The sequence below is a fragment of the Drosophila guanche genome, unplaced genomic scaffold, assembly GCF_900245975.1.
Source record: "Drosophila guanche unplaced genomic scaffold, DGUA_6, whole genome shotgun sequence".
Lineage (NCBI taxonomy): Eukaryota > Metazoa > Arthropoda > Insecta > Diptera > Drosophilidae > Drosophila > Drosophila guanche.
In genome coordinates this window covers 1341506-1364926 of record NW_022995758.1, presented here as the reverse complement: position 1 = coordinate 1364926, position 23421 = coordinate 1341506, and the positions used below count along the sequence as shown (strand labels likewise).

Below are 23421 nucleotides of genomic sequence, written 5' to 3'. Positions count from 1 at the left end.
TGTTGGTTCCGGCGCCGCTGCTGCGTTTGTTGTCGTGATGCGTGGGCTTGTGTTCCAGACTGGAGGTGCTGCGTTTCTCCTCATTGTTTCTGCTGCTACGTTTGTGATGACTGCGTTTGTGGTCGGTGTTGCTGCTGTTGCTGCGTTGTTTGTGGTCGGGGTTACTGCCAACGCTGCTGCTACTGTGTTTTGGTTCGTGGCTGCTGCTGCTGCTGGCATGTTTCTTATGGTCTCTATTGCTGTTGCTGTTGCTGTTGCTGTTGCTGTTGCTGGTGCTACTCTCCATCGTTGTCTGTTGTGGCAGATGCTTTGACGTTCTCGCCGCCCGACGTTTTGAAAGCGACGACGGCATTCTCGGAGCAGCAATGAGGATGCTGGTTCTGGGATGCGTATATGTCCGTTGCTGTCCTCCAAAGGCCTTGTCCTACAACGTCTCCTCAAACGCTGCCATAAGATCACTCTGCATGTTCATGTCGATTTGGCCAGCCAACTGCGTCGAATAAATAAAGGAAAAAAACAAAATTTGAATCCAGCAGAGGTCCAGACGAGGGGTATGCCACTTACCGCTTCGCGTCTGCGTCTCTCCTGCTCCGCTCTTCGCTGCTCCGCACGCTTGGCAGCTGCTCGATCTTGCGGCGATTGCTGTGCCGGTGAGCTCTGACCCTGGCCCTGGCCCGGCGACGCCTTAATGTCTTCAACACGAGATATCTGGGACTGGGTGTCATGCACGCTTTTCCTATGGTAAGTCACAAGTGGATTACATTTAGCGTCATGGAATGAGGAACATCAATAAACACTTACCTCCCACTCTCCATGGCCTCGAGGGGCGAGGAAGCCAGAACGGTCTGTGCTGCCATTGTTGTCGATACGTGATGGGCCTGGGCATTCGCCACCGCCTGAGTGAGCACCACCGCCTGTGGGCCATATTCAAGGAGTCCGCTGCCCATGGTCCCGCCCCCACCGCTACTGCCTTGGCTGTTGGAGCCGGGCCCTCCGCTGCCGACCACACCGCCCACGCTGCTATTGCTGTTGCTGCTTGTGGCACCGCTGCCAACGCCGCTGTTGCTGTTACTGCCTGTGTTTGCCAGTGGTCCGATGATGCAGCCGCCACTGTTCGGTCCGCCGCCACTTGCCGGGCCACCACCAACACCACCACCACCAGCACTGACGGGGCCCCCACTGCCGCTGCCCGCACTGCCGGGTCCGTTGCTGTTGGCCGAGTTGCTGCTGTTGTTGCCATTGCCGGGCAGGAGTAGGCCGCCGTTGCCTCCACCACCACCACCACCGCTGCCCATTCGGGTGGCATCCACAGCACTGCTTGACCTCTCCCTATCACTGCTGATCTGTCCTGCCCCAGACTGAGGCGCATTTCCGGTGGAGATGTTTGCTGAGGAGGCTGCCGCTGCCGCTGCGGCAGCTGCTGCTGCGGCGGCTGCTGCAGCGGCAGCGGCAGCCTGAGCCGCCTGTGAGGCGGATGAAGACGAGGATGACTTGTGATGCTTGCGCTGCTGCTCCTTCTCGGCAGCCTCCTTTTGGTGCTTCTTCTCCTTCTCGGCCGCCTCCAACAGCTTGAGGCGGTCACGTTCTTTGGCTTTATTGCGGAATTGCTGGAATGAGTCCATCGCCGGCTTCGGCTTGCTGCTGCTCGAGCTGCTCGAAGTGTTCTGCGGTGAGCTGGCCGATGCCAGCGAAGACCACGAGCTGGCGTTCTTCAGGTTCTGCTCGGCCGCCTTGAAGGACTGCGCCAGCATACTCTGGGCTGCCGCCGCCTGGCTTGAGTGCATCTTCAGGTCGGAGGGCGATTGGGATACCTTCAGCATTGCCTTCAGCTTGTCTGGCGGACTGGGCATCATCGACTCGATCGGTTTCGGTATGAGGAGCATTTTGTTGGCCAGCTGCAGCTGCTGCTGCTGGTGGGCATGGAGCTGCTGCAGGGACTGCTGTGGATGGTGGAGCTGCTGCTGCTGTTGTTGGTGTTGTTGTTGTTGTTGCTGTTGCTGTTGTTGTTGTTGCTGCTGTTGAATTTGCATGTGCTGCTGCTGCAGGTGCTCAAGGTCAAGGAATGCTGTTGCCGTCAGATTATCGAATCCTGGCATGCCAAAGTCTGCCACACTGAAGCCATTGTTGTGCGCCTGCTGCTGCTGCTGCTGTTGTTGCTGCTGCTGTTGTTGCTGCTGCTGCTGCTGTTGTTGTTGCTGCTGTTGCTGCTGCTGGGAGTGCTGGCCGTGGTGTTGCTTCTGTTGATAGGCTGCCGCAGCCGCCATATCGAGGTTAAAGTTCAAAAGGTTTCCGTTCATACCGGGCACATTCTCAGTTCCCTTTGTCAACAGTTCCGTCATGTAGTCCATCTGGTGCTGCTGCTGCTGTTGCTGCTGTTGCTGCTGTTGCTGCTGATGTTGCTGCTGCTGCTGGTGGTGTCCAAAGGGCGGCTGCGGCTGCTGACCAGGCTGCTGCATCAGGTGTCCCTGCTGGGCCATCAAAAAGTTATCGGTTAGGCCCGATTTGCCCGTGGAGGCCGCCGCCGCACTGAACTCCAGGGAGGCCAGCGACTGCTCGACGGGATCGTCGAACTGCGGAATTTGCTTGAGGCCCGATGCCAGCGAGGCGCCCGTCAAGCCATCACCCTGGCCACCCATTGGGTTGGTGTTATGTGTGTGGCCCGAGGCGGTGCCACTGCTGGTGTTACTCAGGCCGGCGCCCCCTCCAGCTCCACTGCCGACGCCGCTGTTGCTGTTGACGGTCGACGTCAAGGCAGCGGTCAGCGCCGCGTGATTCTCGACCAGATCGCCACCGGGCAGATTGGGTTGCTTGTGCAGATTGCTGGCTATTCGTATGCCGCCCCCTCCGCCCAGACTTGCGGCCTGGGTAGGCACACTGCCGGCATAGCTGTGGGGAGGCAGGGAAGCGGCTCCGGCAGCTCCACCGCCAGGCGGCACTTTGCCAGTCATTAGGTGATCGTTTTGTCCGTTCTTGTGGTGCGCCGTTGCACCAACCGAGCCGTGCAGCATGCTGTTGTTGCCGCCCGCGGTGGCGCCGCCGAAGCTGCCGCCGACCTGCAACGTCGTCTTGTTGTTATTGTTCAGCATGGCAGCCGCCGTCATGGGATTCGGATTGCCCAACAGATTGGCTGCGAATGGAATGGAATGGAGCAGGAGCAGGAGGGTAGAACACACACAAAGGTTAGTTGGGCACACACAATCGGATCGGATAGGTCATTGGATAATTACCCATTTGTGACGAGGGTGAGTTTTGGTTCAGCACGTGGTCCAGGCCCATGTGAAGGAGCGTCGGCGTCAAGCCGCCACTCGGCAGGGCTCCTCCCAGAACAACGTTGAGGCTGGGATTATTTACCTGTGTGTTCCGGTGGAGCGACACAAGAAGGTAACGAACGGCGAGCAGGAAACGAGAGCGGGGAAGACAAGATGGGAGACAAGTAAGTTTGTGTTTTACATGCAACACTTTGGTATTCGATTGAAATGCACCGTGGACATAACAAATGCAGCGACAGACGGACAGGACATCGATAGATCAATTCACGATATATTTATACCTATTATTTATATACTTTATGGGTTGCGGTTTATATACTTTATGGCTTCCTGCTACTTACATTGCTGCCATTTGAGTCGCGTGGCTTCTTTTTGCGCGGAGGTCGCTCGTCGCCATCACCTGTAGTGGGGAGATAAATTAGAGAGTGAGAGATTAAGTAACGGACAGACCACGTTGCCAGGCAGAGCAGAACAAGGCGGGAGACGGAGAAATTACAAGCAAAGAAAGACACACAAAAACCAGCAGTGGTTGGGTTGGGTTGGGTTGGGTTGGGTTGATTGGCACTGTGCTTAAACGAGGCTGCAGCTAATGCTGGGCGTCGCTTAAACAAAAGCAAAACAAGAAAAAAAAATGGGTGATACTTGAGTGGAAAGATAAGCAATTGATTTACATTGGGTAGGGTGGTGGTTGGGGGCATAAACATGTTAATTAAATGTGCGTGTACAAAAGAGAACATAATATTCATATGTGGTACATAGGTTTTGTATATAATATAAATAATAATAATAGTGGTAGTGATAGTAGTATGTGTATTAAAAATACCTCTTACAATGCCGATCGATCGATGAAACAATTGTGTTGTTGGTGGTGCCGGGAGTGGAGACTGGGGCGTATTGGATGGGTTTGGGATGTATGCGCGCTTTCCTCACTCATACGGAGAAAGCGCACACGCACGCGCCCTCCCTCTCTTACTATAGCTCTGTTTATCCTACTCCCAATCTTCTCTCCCTGCCCTGTCTCTCGCACTCTCTCTCCCTCTCACTTTTATCTAAACTGTAAATGAGAAGAACTGCAATCGGGGGCAAAACGGAAATAAAGACCCCCACAAAGACCATCCACACCACACGCTCCAACACACCACTGCAGCCGGCGAGGGGGTTGGAGGGGGCAGCCGTTCGATCACAACAAACCAACCATCTTCTTTCTAGGCGTATGTGTGTGTGTATGTGTTTGTGTGAGAGAGTGTGGGTTTGCACTGTACCAACCAGCTGCCATGTGGTAGCTGACTACTGTACCGTTATTTCAATCTGTTTTTTATGCGGTAATGTACGAACTCGTTATCGTTGTTGTTGTTGTTGTTGTTGTTGTTCAATATCTATATAGTATAATTTAATTGTATATTAAAACCAAAAAAAAACCACAAGCAGAATGCCAAATGTTTTTGGAATGAGGAAGAACACACGTTTGTTATTTTTTTCTTTCTTTTTTTTTAATAAACATTTTCTTTTCTCAGTTTTGTTGTTGTTGTTGGTGTTGTTTGTTGTTGTATTCATTGCTTTTTGTTAAGTTTTAGTTTAGTTGTTGATTTTGTTGGTTTTTGGCGCTGCCATTTGTTAATAATAAATATTATTATTTTTTACTATAAATATTTAAGTGTATGCATGTGTGTGCTTTTTATAATGCTAAATATGTGTGTGGTCTTCGTTACGTTGTCTTACTTCAAGTTCCTTCCGCTTGTTAGTTTTTGTGTTCCGTCTTGTGTCTGAAGAATCGAAGAGCCGATTCTCTAACCCTCTTCCTTTCCCTAAGATTTGTTGCTATTTATATTATTTTATATTATGTTTGATTTTACTTTCGTCTTCCCATCTTCCTGCCATTATCTTTTAAACGATGAAACTTCCGTTAGTTTTCCATAATTGGTTTTCTTTTTGTTTCTCACGCTTCCATTCTACCTCACGAGTTAGAAACAAAATCTATCCCAAATGTAATCTTCAAGTAATCGTTAAGAGTAGTCTCCAAAGTATCAAAATCTCAATGATTAAATGTAAAAACATTGACAAAAGTATGGAAATGTACAACGTGTTTGCTACTTTTCGACTGTCGACTGCTTTTTAAATGTTGACATGTTGTGCTCCTATTCACACCATTTGCATGGTAAGGCCAGTTGGAAGTAACTCTCTCATTGAAAACAAAACAAACTTTTATCGTATTTCTGGCAGTGAGATGTGCATTGATGAAATAAATATCGGTGGAAACGACAAATCGTTTAGACGATCGTCAAAACTACTGCTCTCTTGCTGCCTTTTTTGGTAGTGTCCTTCTGTCCTTCTGATTTTATCCTATCTCTCTCACTATGGTCTGCCCTTTATTTATGTCTGGCTTTCATTGTGATTTTGTTGTTAGTTATTATTATTGTTTCTGTTGTTTGTTTGTTGCTGTTTGTCTTCCATCATTCGTTTTCATTTGATTTATTTAAAATAGTAAAAATTTATATATTTAAATTGATTCTTTTATGCAATTGTCTTTTTTTTTTATAAAATGTTTTCTTTATTTCCATTGCATTCTCATAATCATCATCCATTCAATCCTTCTCCTCTTCTATATGCATTTCTTTTGTGTATATATATATATTTTTATTTATTATTTTTCCATTTTTTTTTCTTTTTTTTTTTCTTTTTTTGAAAAAAACGTGCAAACAATGTGTAAAGGGGAAAGCCGACAGCCGAAAAAGATAAAATCAAATGCTTTCGGAAAACATTTGTTGGTTTACTGTTTTCTTTGTAATTTCTTTTTAGTTTTTCTTTTTGTTTTGTTTTTGATACCTCCTGACCAGTATTATCCTACATAGCAGTATTGCATATATCTATGTACAATCACTACATCTAGTTGGAGTTTAGCTATAGAGCAAAATACTCATATTTTCTTGTTTCTGTTCAGTTTCGTTTCCGTATCCGCTTAGTCCCTTGCCTTATCCCCTGATATTAACCACTACTACAGACACAAAAGGCAGTGACAGAGTGAAAGAGAGAGCCGAGAGAAGATAGTGACAGAAATGGGAGCCCGACACTGACACTGATCGACACTGGGCCTGCCCTGGACACGCGGAGTTTTCTACATAATCTTTTTATACCCGGTACTCGAAGAGTAAGTAGGGTATATTTTATTCGTTTTGTTCTTTTAGTTCTCATTTTATCGGTTATCTTTGTTTATTTTAAAGCTGCCTTCTTGAATCGAATCGATTGTTCCTAATTTTGAGAGCGGCATGGAAGCCTTGTCTATGGGAAGAACCGTTTCTTCATATTTTGTAATAAATACTCATACATAACATACAAGGTACAGTGGGTTGGTGGTAGGAAGGGAGTGAAAATAACAGCGCCTCAAACAAACGTAACACGGCACACGGAACAGACAGTGTTTTGCTCTCATGTATTTTACATCTTTATGTACACATATAGTATAAAATAGAACAACAACAAAAATTACATAGAGTTCACGTTAACGTTAACCTCGATTGCGAAGTGCGAAGGTTTCATCGCGAATTGTGCTACTTGTGTTTTCCTACTTTATTTTCACGATACAAAAAACAATAAAACAAATAAATAATATTGATATTTCACCATACTAAAGGGTATACAATTAGTCGAGTTCACGTGGTTATATCATATTTCGCAGCTCGCTGAATGGAGTCTTGAGTCTTCTTGTCAAGTTATCTAATGAAATATGTCCCACTTTCTGGACCTCGCCCAGCCCGCTCCCACTCCCACTCCCACTCTCTCTCCCTCTCTCTCTGTGTCATTAACAGCTCACGCTCTATCTCTCTCGATGTCCCGATATATTTGTACAGTTACGTTTGTCCAGTTATTTTTTTTTTAGGCTTCTTGTGGTTTTTTTTTAGTTTTATTGGTTTTTTTTTGTTTTTTTTTTCTTGTTCTCTTTTCGCTTCGAAGCTTTTCATACCTTCTATGTTTTTACACATTGTCTGCAAGTGTATAGAGAATTTCAAATATATTTTTGTTGCATATTGGCTTTTTGAATTTGCATTTGCATTTGCTTTTAGTTTTTTTTTGCTTGTTTTTTTGTTTTGTTTGTTTTTCTGCATTATTTTAAACATACTATATTGGTAATTGTTCAACATTTGGTATTATTAGAGGGGGGTTATAATTCTGATTCAATATTATTATATTTAACACATCATTTGTGATTGTGTGCGTGTGTGTTTCCTGCTGCTTCCTGCCGTTGTTGCTTTGGATCCAGTTGTTCATGTGGTATTTTTTCAATGGATTCTACGAGCATATATTCTAACGGAAGTGCGAGACCACGGATCCGATCCCAAGAGCCTACACCCAAACATGAAGCCATACAAATGAAATAATCATCAGACTCGACTGTGGAAGGACACCCTGGACCAGGGATCAAATCACATTACACTATGGCAATGTGGTGTATGGTCTATGTAATGTATGGCATGTATGTACATATGTTTCATTATGTGTGCGGCTGTATGGATGAATGGATAAACGGATGTTAACACGAGATGGAATGGAACTCGAGATAAAAGAGCGAGCGGAATAAGCAAGAGCTTCGCCCGGCCTCACACTCCCTCTCCTCCCACCTGCTTCTACAGAAACCGGCGACAATGAGAGAGAGAGAGAGAGAGAGAGAGAGAGAGCCCATTGTCCAAACTGTGAGCACAGTCGTGGTGAAGAAGTGGAACGGGCATAAATAGAGCGAATAGTTCAAACAGAATGCAGTAAGATATCACTTTTGAGCCAGATCGAGAGTAGTAGTAAGATAAAATACTTGTCAGATGAGTTAAGTTATATTTCTATTGTAATTTGTGCACTGTATGACATTAACATGACCATGAAACCTTATGGAATTGAAAATATCTACTGCTCTTCGATTTTTTTTGTAGATAGATGTCTTGTCTGTTGCTTCTCTTAGATCATATCTCTTAATCAGATCAGATCTCTATTTAACAAATCGATCTTTACGGCTCTCACGAACAAATGCGTAGAGGACAGTGGCTGATGGGCTAACCATCAGAATAACCAGGGACTTTAGACTTTATAGTGACAGTATAACAAATTTAATTTGATGGAGATGGTGATGGTGATGGCGATGGCGATGGTGGTGATGGTGGTGTTGGTGTTGTGTCTTTATGTGAATGATTCGTTTATAGCCCGATTTTATTCGTTGATGTTTGCTGTCCATGTAGGGCTGCTCTTTTGGCTTTATAAGACTTGATGAAAAGTTGTTGTTAAATCGACTGATTGATTGGTTGGTTCTGATTTGTTTGATTGACTGATTGATTGATAGGTTGGTTGGTTGGTTGGTTTGTTGTTTGTTTGGTTGGTTGGAGTTGGAATCATTTCTTTCTTTTTGAAATTGGCTGCCCCCAATACACAATTGCTTCACGATTTTTTTCAGCATATTCTCATAATAATAATAATAATAATAATAATCATAATCATAATATTGGTAATAATAAGGTTTACTTGTTTGTTTTTCTTTTGTTTTGTTTTTTTGTTTTTTTTTTTCAAAAAAGACTTAAAGTAAATAGCTTTTTGTAAGCGATTTCTGTTCTGTTTTTATTTTTCAGATAGTTGTGTGTGTGTGTAAGATTTTAGTTATTATTTTTCTTTTAGTTTTATTCAATACGAGTGCATATATATATATATATAAGTAGATATATATATACACAGACATATGCATAAACGATATATGTATGTATGTATATTCACATTATTCTTGTGTGTTTTCTGTTGTGTTCTGATTTTTGTCTTCATTTAAAAATACAATTCGTTTAATACCTATGAAATGCTTAAATATAATATCTATTTGCATATATATTTTTTTATATATATTTATCTATATATATACATATATATATATATTTATATATATGTATTTATCAGTTTGTGTATGGATTTGTATATATAATGAAGTATATACGCTAAACTAGACCTAGAATTAGTATTTATACATATAAATATATATATATATCGGTATATATGTATGTATATATCTGTAATAGAAAGGTTTGCAGTGGTTCTTAGTCTCTGTCACTACCATTTTGGCTCGTATGTCTGTTTGTATTTCTCTGTCTCAGTTCATTATTTTTTTTTGGTTGGGTTTTCTTGCGACTGTCAGGGGCCTGCCGGAAGAGGGGTTTTTAGCACACGGTGCTTTTTTACATTAGGTGGGACATCCCCCCACTCCCCCCCTTTGACAGACTTGTACCAAAATGCATAACTGTACAATATATTTCGAGAAGAAAAAAAAAACAAAAAAAACAAAAAAAAACAGCAAATTTGTTTAACAATTCTGCATAAGTCAGCATCAGAGTGTATGTATTTATGTAGTGGTGGATCGCCTGAAGAACAATTAACTAATTATCTACCACAACTTATAAAAGTATTTTGTTGGTTTTATTAAGACAAAAAAAATAAGAAAGAAGAAATATTTTGCTTCATCTGTGAATTTTGTTCCTTTTGTTTCCTTAGAATTGAATGCGTATTGCACTTTTTCGCGTGAACTTGGTTCTGGGTCATTTCTAACAACAATAAAAAAATCTATTTTATTAATTTAATTGTTTAATTTATTTATAAATAAACAATTCCGAAACCAACAAAGGAATATTATAATAAATAGCTCTGATGCGTATTGCCAGTCTGCTTTTTTTTGTTAACGGTTAGTAAACGGGTGGGGAGGGGGTGTATAAGGGACCCTGCCTATTGCACGTAGGAGACTTGCCAGTTGGATTGTTTTGTTCACCCTCTATTATTTTTTCTTTGTTTTTTTAGCACACCAAAACATTAACAAAATGCGCTAAATTCAATAAATTGAGTTGAGATTGTGTGTGTGTGTGTGTGTGTGTGTAGAGGAGCTTAATGCTCAGTCAGTCGGACTCTCTCCATTTAACACCCATTAATTGTGCAGCAACCCATCTTCCAGACACCCGCCCAGGAACGATGATAACGATGAACGAAGACGTAGAGGAAGAAGAACTAAGCAAAGCATTAAACAGCAACACACACTCTCTCGCTCTCCATCTCTCTTGTTCTCCCGTTTGACCTATCCGTATAAAATTATAAACTAAAAACGACTATTTATATTATGCGTGTGTGTGCTACTACAAGATATACACATTTATAGTTATGGATTTATATATATATCTAGATAAATCTATATATCCAAATTCAGTTAATTAAGCCCAAAATATTACTACAATTTGCAAAACTTCTCCCGCCTACCGCCTACATTAATTCCCCCATATCTTTTCACAATATTTTCAATCTCACATTCAAATTACACACACAAGTTTATGAGTATGTTTTTTTTATTCTTTTTACAATTATTCAATGCGATGCGCACTCCCTTTTTAATAGCCTTTCTAAAATAAGGTTTAGGATGGTTTCTTTCAGAGTGTTTTCGGTTTATCTGTTTGTCTCTTTCCTTTGTCCCAAATAATTCAACACATTGTGCACAAACTCTCTCCTCTCCTCTGCTATTTACTTGCTCTTGCTATACCATCATCATCTTCTTCTTCTTCTTCTTCCTCCATCTTCATCTTCATCCACCGCACTCACGCTTTTTGTTTATTCCGTAAGTTGTCGGTCTTACTGTCGATCGTCGATCTGTTCGATTCTGTTACATGCTGCTGCTGCTGTCTAAAAACGTTTCTTTCATTACATATATATTAATATTTATATTTATATCTATATATACATACAGATATATATATATATATATATATATATACATATATATGCATACGTATATATAAGTCTATATAAACTAACAAAAAAAAAGGCGTTATAAGGTAAAACAAACAAACAAAACGCGTCCTAACCTGCTTCACTGTCGCTCGAGTCACTCGAACTGCTATCACTCGAACTCGAGGACGATGAATCGCTGGAACTGGAACTCGACGACACGGGATTCGCTGGCTGCACAGCCTCCACTTTGTTCGAGGTGGAATCATCTGTGAATGAATGATGATTATTCAATTGGTTATTTGGTAGTCAGTACGGGCCCTGGTCTGCCTGAGTCCGCTGTATGTCAGGCAGGATGTTGGATTGGTCTGTCGCCCGACTTACCTTTCTTGGCGTTTTTCTTGCTGGCCCCCAGTTGGCCGGTGACATCCTGCAGCCGCTTTTCCAGCTCCTGCTTCTTTTCCGCCATTTGCTCATCCTTCGATTTGCCGGAAGGCTTTTTATCTACACAGATTGGGGGAGACGGACAAAGTGAGGAGGAGTGTATTAGTACAGCACAAATTCACTCTCGATCAATGAGAGATTAAGGTATAAGGGCAGGAGCGGGATATAGATATAAATGGGTGGGTGGCTGGTTGGTTGGGTGCATGCTTGGTTGCTTGGGGAAATAACGAATCCTTCTCAGAGACAACAACAACAAGAAGAATTACAAAAAAAAACAGCATTCTCAAGCTACGAAACAGATAGGAGGACAGGAGGTTCATGCATTTTCTCATATATGAATGTAACTACAGACAAAAATCAGAAACAAATTGAGAGAGGATACAAGAGACAGTCGACAGACAGACAGAAGAGATAGAGTGAGAAAGTGAGTGGGGGTTGGTGGGAGCGCATTTAAATGAAAACTTAATGTAAACTTTTTTTTAGTTTTTGGTTTTGTTTTTACTTGAGAGTTTGGCTAACTAAATCATGACCACTCGTTTCTTTCTTCAAATAATGTTTGAAAATTCACACAAAAATTCGTTTTGAAATGGAAATTTGGAAAAATTTGGATTTGTGCTAAAAGGCAAGGGTAAGAGAGAGAGAGAGCAATAACAGCAATAAAGCTTTTCAACTTATTCTATCTGTTCAGTGTCTATCGCCTATAGATTAATTGAATACCAAAGCTGCTGCTGCTGTGCTCGTCCTGGTGGTGACTGTACCTAGCATTTTGTCTACGCTATTATCTGCTTACAAAAATATTTTCCATACAAACTAGACTAGCTTCGCGAAGACACTTTCCTGCACTCTTTATAATTTGTAACGCAAAAAATTGTCCCCAATTTGGCTCTTCGTTTTAGGCCGAAATTTTCCATCGGTTCTACTTCTTTGACCTATTTCTTTCCTGATTCTGGTTTTGCATTACATCCTCTACGGGCACTAGTCTTTTACTGACTATATTTTGATTGCAATCTGTCAGCCAGAACACAACCAAAACGATTCTACATCTGCTTTAACTCGATAGTATACATTTTGAACTACTTCTCGAACTAATTGATCTACTCGTTATGTATATATGTATACATCCTCTTCTCCTTGCTGTTCTTGTGCTTGCTCTTGTTCTAGATTTTTGTGGTCCCGGTTTAGTTCCAGACTTACAACATGGCTTACGTGTTTTCTTGCGCAAACACGACGCCACATAGCTTTCAAGCTCGCGCAGCGTCGACGGCTTCAGCGTCTCAAAGTCGATCTCTATCTCGTCGGGATTGGAGTCACGCAGCGATGGCTCCCGATTCTGGATAATGTGCACCACACGCCCCAGCTTGTCGCCTGTCGATGGGGAAAAACACGATCATTGGTTAGTTATTGAATGATTAATGCATGGGCTGGGGCGCATGCGACTACTTTGGCTCGGCAGTTGGCTCGAGAATATAAAGAATTGTGACTCCTACCTGGCAACTTGTTGATGTCCAGTGAGAGCTGTCGCTTCTCATCGTACGACATAGGCTTGGCCGTGTCCTCCTCCTCGGAGTCAAAGTTCATCACCTGGCTGGGCTTCTTCTTGCTGTTGCCGCGCGCACCGGCGCCGGTTGCACTGGTGGCATTGGCGGCATTGGCAGCACTGCCACTGCCGCCGCCTCCGGCACTATTGCTGCCCTTGCCACGCTTTGAGGAATTGCCGCTGGGGCCGGTGGCCCCACTGCCGCCGCCACTGCCAGCGCTGGACGCTGCGCCAGCACCACCGATGCCGCTGCCCGCGTTCACCGTCACACCAGAGGAGGCGCCGCCCGCTCCCGCATTGCTCGAGCTTCCCTTACCACGCTGGCCCTTGCTCTTCGATTTACTGCTGCCGCCGGTTCCACCAGAGGCACCAGGACCCGCTCCCGCCGCAGCCATGGCGCTGGCCATGTTGGCTCCCTTGCCGCCCGGCGCTGGTCCCGGTGGCGGTATGCCGGCCGTAAAGCCAGCTCCAATCGCTGCCGCATTGCCCGTCAGTTGGCTCATGGCAAGGGTCATGTCGTGGGCGTGCGAATGAAGTGCCGACACATTGGGCACTCCGCCGCCCGCTCCGCTAGCGCCTACCAGCGAACCGCTGAGTAGGGCAGATAGGTTGGCTCCCGCTGCACCGCCCGCCGATAGGGCCACGACGCTGGCCGGCACTGAGACGCCACCATGGCTGGCGGACGGAGCACCTGCGCCACCTCCAGCCGAGCCATGGGCATGATGAGAGCCCGAACCGGCTCCCGATCCCCCACCGATGCTCTTCTTTTTCTCTTTGAGTTTCTTCTTGGCCTTCTTTTTGGCGGAGGCCTCCTCGGAAAGTTTTCGGATCTCCTCCTGGAGACCGAGCAGCTTGGACTCGAGCATTTTCAGCTTGGCGCTGCGCTCCTCATCCGAGTTCGACTCGTTCTCTGTGTCGCTGGAGTCCTCGCTGGACGAGTCGCTGCCATCGTGCTTAAGGGAAGCGCTCGAATAGCCCCCGTGCCCATGCCCATGTCCGTGACCGTGGCTCTGGCCATGTCCATGCCCGTGCCCATGTCCGTGCGTATGGGCATGATGGTGGGCCGCATTCGAGACCGGTTCGTCGGGTATGTTGGCGTAGCGCATCTCGAAGACATCTTGCAGCTTCCGGCCCATGGCCACGACATCATGATCTGGCGGATTGTATTTGTAGCAGTTGGTGAATATTAATCGCACATCGGCCGCAAACTCCGGTGCGCTCTTGTACTCCCGATTGTCCATTTTCCGCTTTACGGTGCCCAAATCCATCGGCTTCTTGATGATGTCGTGGTAGTCGTGCAGTCCCAGCATTTCGGCATCCACTGGCTTGTAGAAGGGCCAGGCATAGCCCGAGTGCTTCTTGCTGAACAGCTCCTTGAGAATCTCGTTGCATGACTTAAGTGCGTCCGACAGCTTCTCCTTTGACTTGGCCGCCGCAACACTGGCGGCAACACCCGCCGCCAATCCAGGCACGACACCCATCGATGGCGACATCGCATAACCCGAGCCCTGGAATGTAAGATCCTGTGGTTCAGTGCGGTTCAGTTCAGTTCATCATGTTGTAGTAGGCCGTTGGATGTTGATGTTGATGATGGATGATGCATTTGTTGGTTGTTCGAGTGGAGTGCAAAACATAAACGAAAGAAATCAGAACAAAATTAAAGAAAAGAAACAAGAAGAAAAAACAAACATTGGATTAGCAAACGTATTTCGTGTTCCCTACCTATGAAAATGCGTACAAGAGGGTAGTACAGTGCGGCCTCGATCGAGTCAACCCTCTAGCTTCTCTTGCTACTTTGAAACTTGAAGAAGTACTTATACAACATGCAAACTGTATGATGATGATGATGATGATGATAAATGCCTTCAGCTGAGTCCATGATACCAAAGTACAGTCTCATGGAAATGAATTTAATTTGCTCAAGAGATCGTTTCAGTTCCATCACTAATTATTTCACGCATCTAGCTACTCTTGCCAGGCTGCACTGTACCTTAGCTTGTATGCACTTTCGTTTGATTGTTTTTCTTTTTTAGTTGTTTGCTTATAAATGTAAATGTAAATGTAAATATAAATGATATTTGTATATATACATCAAATGTGAAAAATGAAATTAGAGTAAGAGGCAAGGAGGCAGCGTGTTGTGTGTTGATTGATTCGATTCGATTCGATTGATTATGTACTAAAATCGTAACATGATCGCATAGTATTTTTGTCCACCTTACTATACTTGTGTGTTCCTCATTTCTTCACCACCCATTCACCAATCACCATTCACGAATTTCTGCCTCTGACAAGTCTTTCAATGAAGAGGAAGGGACTGATGCTTGGGGCTTTACATCTTCGGCATAATGGAATTAATAAAGGATGAAGTGAGCAAGTTGTGTGTTTTATGTCCACATGCAAATTAATTATTTGAGTTTCTAATTGGAAATTTAGTGGGTTCCCTATATCGTGTGACTCTATGGAGGAGGCCCGCCTTGAACGTAAAAATGTACTTGGAATGTTTATGTACAGCGATGGCTGGAGTCACGCTTTGGAGCTCAAATTGAACACGTGTATGGTGGGTCCACTGTTGGCTGATTGTTGTGGTTGGTGTTTGGTGTTGCGGGGGGGAGAATTATTGTTTGCGAAATTGTGTGGTTTCTGCATGTGTTAGGTAGGAGGGTAGGCGAGAGGCAACACCTCAAAACATATGCGTGGGAGCATTGACTGTGGGGATGCAGCAACAAATATATGATGAGCACAACATCTGGCAATGCCCATTTACCCCTTACCTTTTTGCCCTTTACCTGACGATTAGATTCCCTACGCGTCGCTATTTTGGCCGACTTGGAATCCATTTGGGCGTAGGGCGACTCAAATGCATTGGCCGTCGGCGTCGTTGTATCCGCCTTCCGTTTGACGCCCTTCTTCATTTTCGCTGGCTGTTGGGGCGGTATCACCGCATCGACACCCACACCGACGACTCCAACGCCCGCCGTACTGTTCACGTAGGAGGAGTGCACATTTGTGGTGACGGTGTTAACGGATGGTATTGTCACACCACCCGCCGTGCTGACTGTGCCGGGAGCTCCCGCTCCTCCGCCAGACGCTGATGCGGCCGCCGCCGCTGCTGCTGCTGCCGCCGCTGCTTGTGCCGCCGCCGCTGCCGCTGTTGTTGCCGCTACCGATGCAGCCGCACTGCTGCTGCCGTCCAGTAAGGAGGTGGCCTGGGTGGCGCCCGGATATGCGGCCTGGCTGGTATTACGAATGCTGGCGATAATGGCGTCGGCCATCGTCGTGGCCGTCGTCGTGGTATTGGTGCTGCCGGGGACTGTGTGCGGAGGCATTGTGCTAATCGGTGGTATGGACGGTGCACCGCCGCCGCCGGCCGTCGATGAAACCGTTCCGCCCATCGCTGATACGGGTCGAGATGTTGTACCCGACCCCGCCGCTGATCCGTGACCTCCGGCACCCGCTGACTGTGCCGCCAGGCCGCTGCCCATGCTGGGCAACTGTTGGGCCGATGGTGCTACCTTATTGACGGATCCGCTGCTACTGCTGCCATTACTGCTATTCGCGACAGCCGCACCCGTGCCAGATACCGCTCCACCACCTGATCCTGACTTGGGTATGGCCGGGGCACGTGCTTTCTTCTTGCCACCTTTGGCCGTGGCCGGTTCCAGTTCGAGCTCCTCCTTGGGCATCGTCTCGATCTTCTGCAGGAACACCTTCTCCAGCGTCTGGGCCATCACGACCACATCCTCGCCGGGCTTATTGTACACGTAGCAGTTATTAAACATCGTGTTGAAGTCATGGATGGTCTCCTTCGCTGACCAGTAATAGTTGTTCTCCAAACGCTTTTTGATCGTACCCATGTCCATCGGCTGTTTGATGATCTTGTGATAGTCGGGCAGGTTGAGCTTTTTCGCATCGACGGGCTGCTGAAAGGGCCACGCAAAATGGTGTTTCCATATCATCTTCATCACGGTTTTGATCAGAAACTGCAATTGATTGGTATTGCGACCGGGTCTATCCGCTGGAGGCATTACCGGTGGCTGCACAATGCCATTGATCGGCTCCACAGGCGGCTCGTAGCGAGGTGGTGGTTCGTTGGACGACATGGTTTTGTTTTTAATGATGGTAGTTATAATTACGATGATGACAACAGTGGAGTGGTGGTGCTATTGCTGGTGCTGCTGCTCCTCCGCCTGTTGGCTGATGGTGAGGCTTCTGGTTGTTGCTTTTGCTTCTGTCCCTGGTCCTGCTGCGACCGATTGCTAGTGAATGTTGGTTGTCCTGCTGCTGTTGATGCTGATTATGCTTGACTGAGACGGCCGACACACACACACACGACACCACAGACACGAGAAACACACACGCCCGGGGCCGTCTCCGTCCGTCTCCTCTCCGGTGCGGCGATCGCCCGCTCGTGTACAAGTCCTATTATGTAGCTAACTTCCGGTGAGTCCTCTTCTCCTTACTGGAAAATTGATAAAGGAAACCACCAGTTCCGCCTACGGCTAGTCCGACTCCTCCTTCAGTCGTTGCTATTGCTTCTGATTCGGCGGGTTCCAAAGCCTGTCCTCCTGCTGCTGCTGCTGTATTTGCTTCTGCGATTCTCCTCGATATTAATAATCCACTGATTGATGGATAATGCTGTTGTGTATTCCGTTGCTTCATGCTAAGCAATGTTCCTCAACTGTCAAACGAGTCCGAGGATTAATCAATTCACATCCGAGTGCAAATTTCAATGTTCCACTTACCAGATTCTCCAGATACTGCATGGGCAATACGCAGGGCGTATTGAGGCTGGCCCAGCTGGCGTTTGGACGACGAGGAGTCGTCCAACGTCTCGTCGTATCCTTCTTCCACCTGGCTTTATTGCAATTCCAATTGTATAGCCTGACGATTACTGTTTTTTTTATTTATTCCTACTCCTTATTCCTAATCCAAGTTGTGGTGGGTAGTCTTTTTTCTTTTCGTTCTAGCAGCAAGCCTTCAATCTGGAATGAATATGAAAAATTTGTTTGTCAAGAGAAACGTCAATTTTTTTTTGCCGGCAACACTGTTTTGCAACTCTGGCCTGTTGGGCTCCGGCCCCATTGCCCAACACTGAGCCAGGGGTTACATAAACAAAGGTAGTAGCACGCACAAATAGTTTATAAACAAAAACAAAAACTTAATAAGTTGTGAGAATGGCCGGAAGAGAAGAGGGAACAGAGCAGAAACAAATCAGGGCAGAAAACAGATAACAGAAAGCAAAACACGGAGAGAATAACAGAATAATGAAAGTGGGCGGCGAGGAGACCACGGGCACTGCCACTCAATGTACAGAAAACACACGAACAACACTCAGACTAAAACACACACAATCTGTTTCCGAGCACCTCCCCTTTGTTGATCCCGTAACATAGTGCATATTGCTTTTATATGTGGGTTTAAGTTTAGGTTTCAGTTTTGATTTTTATTCTGTTTTGACGACGCCGCTCGTCAGGCGTTTTATGATTAAACATTTCCATGTTTTTGCTTCTTCCACGGTGTGTGTTGTAGTTACTTTGCCGCCGTTTTGCCACTCACAGCAACAGCGAAAACAGAGAAGGCCAAAGAGAACCAGAGCCACCGCCACTACATTGCCGCTCTCTCTATTCGAATTTCGAAAATACCTCGGAGAGAGAAACGACAACACAACATACTCACATGCTGCCACATATAGAGTCGTCCTGCTTCCACTCATCGTTTGTGCGTTATCAAATCTCCAAGGGGCAAAAGGCAGACGACAAATGGCGGTTACACAGTCTTTCACAAAATTAAGTTAAAAAACTACATTCAATTCCCAATCCACTAAACGAAAATCAATTATTGAAAACAATAGTGAGACGCATAGAATGCAAACATTTGCACATTTGCACACACACACGAACATAGCACGGTGTACATGCTGTGTGGCGTGTGTTGTATTTTCGAAATTCACCACACTATGCAACACACCACACCGCAAGCGCGCTGCTCTCACATTTTGTAATTTTCTGTCGTTTTGTCCACCAAAGCATGATTCATGCACAACAAAAAACTCGCTTTGTTTGTCGCTCCACACGCACACCACCGGAAAATAAAACGAGTATATAGGTAATTTTTAAGTAGTTTTTTTTAGCACCCCTCTATTACTGTTCTATGGTTGAGGTGAGGTGGTACGCTAGCGAGGTCCTAAGCTGACAACTAAACACTCATACTAGTGCACCAGCCCCACACAAACACACACAACTCGAGCACACGCTCACACTTTTTGCCGATATCCCATTGCCGCTTGACAGTGGCACAAATAGCATTCAAATTGCACACTTTAAAATACATCACATGAAATACATACATATGTAGATCAAGGCCCCATTTATTTGTGTTCATTCATATGCGTACATTTATTTACACATGTGCGTATGCCTGCATGGTCTGTGCCGGCCGGCACAAGCTCTCTCTCTTTCTTCCATTCCCATTCAACGCTTTTCACACTCGTATCAGCTGTCTGTCTGTCTGTCTGTGTCACAACTCCATCAATTATTTGTGCGCCCTGTGTTCAAATTTCACATTTGGCCCACTGTAGCCGCCACCACACGACTAGCTGTCGTTTTTGTTAGTTGCCAAGTATACGGCATACATGTCTATGTCTGTGACAGAGAGCGAGGCGAGCGCGTGCTTAATTGTATGCGAGGTTTCGTGTGACTTTATGTGTGACGCAAAATAAGACGACGGAAAGGGAACAGTATTCAGATACAGTGAATTGCAACAAATTGAAAATGATGGGGGAGATAAAAAAAAGCAGAATGGCCAAAAACATTATTTTTTTCACTATTTCTAAAAGGGAGAAAATATCATCAAAAACGGCAATAGCGGGCGGCTGGTTATCTTTTAGTCTCCCGTTCCCCTCTTCAAACTCGCAACAAAACAAAACATTAACTGTCACTCACACACACACACTCATACTTGCTCTCTCTCTCTCTGAGAGGAAGAGAGAGTAAAGCGAACGAACGTGTGCGGTTGTAATTATGTAGTACAGTAGACTTGAGTTTTCAACAGAATTTCCGTAGAACCGAGTCCCGAACCAACCACGAACATTGATGCCGAACGTGAGCATGTCGCTCGGCTCTCGGCATCATCATGGCACGCTATGTGCTTCGTAATGAGAAATTCAAGGCAAAGCACAATGACGATGACGTAGAGTGTGATTGTATGGAGATAGGGAGGTGTGTAGAAGCAGCGCACAGCAACGGCATGCACAAGAGAACAGAGATGGTGGGTACGACTTGGATTAGGGGGACCAAAAGTTGATATTTTAAATCGAAACCATTTACCAATGATACTTCACCGGCCCGACCCTGCCTGCTCTCTAAGAGTAGATCCAATAGCTAAGTTTGTCTCGAGAGAACTCTCTCTCTCTCGGATAAACAAAGGTTAACGGATGTTTTTTTTTTTTTCAAAATCGAAGCCGTTTAAGAAACTGAAAATTCATTAAGATTATATTTTAATTCCTTTTGGTACTCTTTTGCATTGGACTTGAACTATGCTCAAACCAAACCAGCTATACAAAAATTAAATATTTAAATAAATAAAATGCTCACACACACACAAGCAAACATTCGAAAAGTTGCATCTGCCAGGGGTTTTGGCGTGTGCTAGAGCGAGACAACAATATGTCCGACGTAATACGTAGCCAAATGCAAATATGGCGGCATATCGACAGACACGAGACACAGAGCAAGGAGAGAGAGCGCACGATGGGAGAGAGTGCCGAAAAAGAGAGGAATCTTTTCGAACGGTGCTGCTGCTTGTGTATCTGCAAGTATGCCGAAAATCATTCGGATAGCTACTACACTCTCTCTCTTTTTCTCTCCATTTCTCTGTGCTTTGCTCTGCCACATGCCTCTAGGTTAATAAATCGTGCTAATAGTGGCACGAATTTAAAGCCGGTTTACATGCTGCCCGAAACACCTACGAAGTCAACAGTGACGCCGGCAGCGATGTCAGCAGTGGGGTCCACCGAAAAGCATCAATGAAATTTATGGGCCGCTCAACTCAGAGACTTCTCTCTCTCTCTCCCCGCACCCAAATGACAATCCCTAGTGCATTTACGCATTTTGATTGTATTTAGCGTACAACTGCTTTATTTACAGTGCACTTAGTTGCTGACTGAAGCTGCTGCCACTGATGCACATAAATAAGCCAGTCTTTTTGCCTTTGTTTAGGCGCGAAAATAGTTCTAAACAAATGGCAGAAAGAACAATAAACAAACATAAGCAAAAGCAAATGCAAAGACAAAAGTAGCCGGCAAACTGACATTAACCCAGAGAGCGAGAGAGAAAGAGAGAGCTCAAGCGGGCGCGTGGGAGTAAAAGGCACGTAAATGGGAAGAAAAGGTACTTTGTGGCGGGCAGGGTAGGGGGACGTAAACTCAATTGTCAAGGAATTTCCTCATCCGAGGCAGCTCTCCCAACGTTTGAGGAAAACTGATGTCAAAGAACGATATTCCTACACTAACAATATTTATTTCTATATTTGCTGATTTTTGCATGTTTGTAAATGCAATCAGTTTGTGGCTATCACATAGCACATGCCCATTTTAGAGATTGCATCGCGCCTCTTCGATGATAAGAACCTTCTCTTTATCATTAGACTTCTTTGGCGAATTCCATCCCTGGAACGTTACTTGTTGTTTCGCAATAATAAACTCAATTTGGGACAGCTGATGGTCATTGATGGTAAGAATGTCCCTACTTCAGCCATGGAAAACCTGCTCCATTTGATCGGTAAGAAACCATCCGTGTATAACGTTTAGTGTAGAGATTCTCTTCTGCCAATGGCCGGTGGCCAAACTAAAGGGGGTTGGAAATACTGCTTGGGAATGCAGCTGCCGGCTGCGAACGGACCCTTTGGCTCTTATTCTCTTCCTCCCTCTCTCTGTTACGAACCGACGACAACGACTTCCCATCCAACATTTTGGGATCCCATGGAAGAGCCTCCCACGTGCTGTGCTGGTGGATTTAACTTACATTTTTTACACGTTCAGGGTCTTTTTGTTGTGTTTTGTTTTGTGTGTTTATTTATCCAAATGAATTATATGGCCGCTGCTTCCGAATATGCTTCTGCTGCTGGTGCTGCTTTTGCCGGTTTGTGGTATAGCTAGTTTTTTTGCCCGGTGCTTTTTTGTGTTTAATCCTTTCTTTTGCGCTGCCGCTGCTGTTGTTAATGTAACACTGTTTTGTTTTGTTCCGTGAATGATTTTTCGATATATTTTCACTTAAGATACATCCGGTTATTGGATTTTATTTGTAATTATTATTCTTGAGGCTGCATTTAATTGCGAATATATATGTACACAAATGAGCCAATAATCTTTAAACATGTTACAGGGAAAGGCAACTGCAAATAAACAAAACACACAAAAATAAACTTTGGAATCACATTTCCTTGTATCACACACTTTTTTCCCACAAGGGAACCGAATGGAAGAGAGCAGGGGAGCAAAGATACAACGTAACCGTCACGTCATGAACACACACGCAAAATTATAATATAATAAAAAAAAATTCACGAATCATAATACATAGTGTCCATATATAAATATTTATATGTACATACGTACATGTACACATGTGTATATGTATAATTCAATTGCCGCAAAGAAAACAACTAAATTCATGAAGGATAAAGAGACGAACGAGAGAGGGAGAGAGCAGTGAAACTTTTTTCGCATTTGGCGCGCGCGTCTCTGTGTTGCGTGTGTGTATGCCTCTCACTCACACACAGACACACACTCAGCACTCTTCTTCTTCATCTTCCTTCTCTGCTTCTTCATTTTGCTTTTGTTCCACCACCAAAAAAAAAACCCAAATGAAATGAAAAAAAAAATCCGTCATGTCCATTGAAGTCTCACATTTTTCAAATGCATTTTTGGCGCTAATTTCACATTATATTTCATAATTTTTCGACCGCATTGCATGCCTTGCACTACACACTGCACATTTATCACAAATTTATATAATTTTTAGCGATTTTTACCAGCTTTTTTGAGTAATTTCGACGTACGTACCGCGCGTACGATTTTTCGACAAGCGCGCGTTTCTTGTGAGTAAAGCAGCACGGGCGACGTTGTCGCCATCAAATATACAAAAATTTTTTCGAATTTACTGAAAATGCGAATACACACACACACATAGACAGTCAGAGAAATACGAAAGAGCAGCCGCAAGCACGCGCATCGTGCATACGCTCATCTCGCTCTGGCGCATGGCCTCGAAGACATGTGTGCAACAGAGAGCCAGGCCAGTACTCAGAGATAGAGAGGGAGAGAGAGCAAGCCCTGCATCTGTGTGAGTAATCGAAAATTGGTTTGTGCTGAGAGAGAGAGAGAGATATTGTATCCATATTGTAGGGTGGTGAATTTTCACATCCGACGTGTGAAACGAGGAGCGAACGTAA

General features: G+C 44.8%; 1 protein-coding gene across 11 annotated transcripts; it reads right to left on the bottom strand.

The window, feature by feature from the left end:
- Positions 1-160: 160 nt before the first annotated feature.
- LOC117590515 (homeotic protein female sterile) lies at positions 161-23102 on the bottom strand. 11 transcript variants are annotated; one of them, XM_034283216.1, is made up of 14 exons: positions 23002-23102; positions 21993-22362; positions 17715-17954; positions 15744-17650; positions 12920-14492; positions 12627-12797; positions 11373-11492; positions 11126-11257; positions 3611-3669; positions 3228-3351; positions 1464-3127; positions 802-1403; positions 565-736; positions 161-490 (listed from the first exon to the last, which is right to left on the bottom strand). In XM_034283216.1, the coding sequence occupies exons 4-14, from the start codon at positions 17070-17072 to the stop codon at positions 425-427; spliced, it is 6012 nt and encodes a 2003-aa protein (XP_034139107.1). In that variant the 5' UTR covers positions 17073-17650; positions 17715-17954; positions 21993-22362; positions 23002-23102; the 3' UTR covers positions 161-424. The 11 variants fall into 11 exon arrangements, with proteins under 11 accessions (XP_034139107.1, XP_034139098.1, XP_034139102.1 ...); XM_034283207.1 differs by having other exon boundaries at positions 802-3127; XM_034283211.1 differs by having other exon boundaries at positions 802-3127; positions 12920-14477.
- Between the last annotated feature and the right edge of the window lie 319 nt (positions 23103-23421).